The sequence below is a fragment of the Bison bison genome, unplaced genomic scaffold (assembly GCF_000754665.1).
Source record: "Bison bison bison isolate TAMUID 2011002044 unplaced genomic scaffold, Bison_UMD1.0 scf7180017849476, whole genome shotgun sequence".
Classification (NCBI taxonomy): Eukaryota; Metazoa; Chordata; class Mammalia; order Artiodactyla; family Bovidae; genus Bison; species Bison bison.
The window spans coordinates 1-1,012 of record NW_011480049.1 but is presented as its reverse complement, the minus strand read 5'-3'; the positions used below and the strand labels follow the sequence as shown (position 1 = coordinate 1,012).

Sequence of the window (1,012 nt, the reverse complement as noted above, 5' to 3'; positions counted from 1 at the left end):
GGAGAGAGAGCTAGGGAACACATGATTCTCTTATTCACCCGGAAAGATGACTTAGAAGGCATGGATTTCCATGATTACTTAAAGCAAGCTCCTACAGCCATCCAAGAGCTGATTCGCAAGTTCAGAGATCGCTACTGTGTTTTCAACAACAAGGCCACAGGAGCTGAGCAGGAAAACCAGAGGGAGCAGCTGCTGGCCCTGGTCCAGGATGTGGTGGACAAGTGCAATGGTCGATACTACACGAATAGCCTGTATCAGAAGACCGAGGAGGAGATTCAGAAACAAATCCAAGTGTTACAAGAATATTACAGAGCAGAGCTCGAGAGAGTGAAAGCTCAGATAAAACAGGAGCTTGAAGAGGAAATCAGGAAGCTGAAGGATGAACTAGAACAGCAAAAGCGGAAGGTGGAAATGGAAAGGCAATTGGCAGAAATGGAGGCTCACTGGGTTTCAAGGCAGCAAACAGCCAGAGATGATGTTTTGAGTCAGAATAAGATATTTGAAATCATCTATACCTTGTTACGGGTTGCTTCCTTTGTCTTCCCTCTGTTTAGGGATTAAACTTCATGAAAATCTTTCTATATTTCCTGCATATTTTGGGGTGGTCCTGCCCCACGTAACTCAGAGCAGTCTCCTTTTTCTCTGAGACTCTCAGGGCTAAGGAGAGTAAGTTCAGTATTGATAATTGGTATATGTTTGATTGATTTAACAGGAAAGGGATAAATTCTCAACTTGTGAAACTCCAAAGCAGAAAGTATTGATGCTCCTTATTTGTGAATTCTTCCTCAGAGACACCAAGACAGGGAATGCAGGAGACCAAAGAAGATGACCCCAAGCTTTCTCTCTTTATCCCTGGAAAAGATTTCTCCGCTAGATTCTTTCTAGATTGGTGGGTGATCTTCCCTTACAGCTTTTTCTCACTTATTTTGTCTTTAGACGGCATTGATCATCTTACCCTTATAGTTTATTAGAAAGATCAATTCTTTCCATTAGTTAAACTTACAGAAGGAGA

General features: G+C 42.2%; 1 protein-coding gene across 1 annotated transcript in view; it reads left to right on the top strand.

Annotated features, from left to right (window-relative positions):
* The window catches only part of LOC104993857 (GTPase IMAP family member 4-like), a 2,043-nt gene extending 1,037 nt beyond the window's left edge, over positions 1-1,006 (top strand). Inside the window, exon 2 of the mRNA XM_010847265.1 lies at positions 5-1,006. Coding sequence (XP_010845567.1) covers positions 5-561 — 557 coding nt within the window. The 3' untranslated portion in view covers positions 562-1,006. The remainder of the gene's footprint in view (positions 1-4) is intronic.
* Positions 1,007-1,012: the final 6 nt, after the last annotated feature.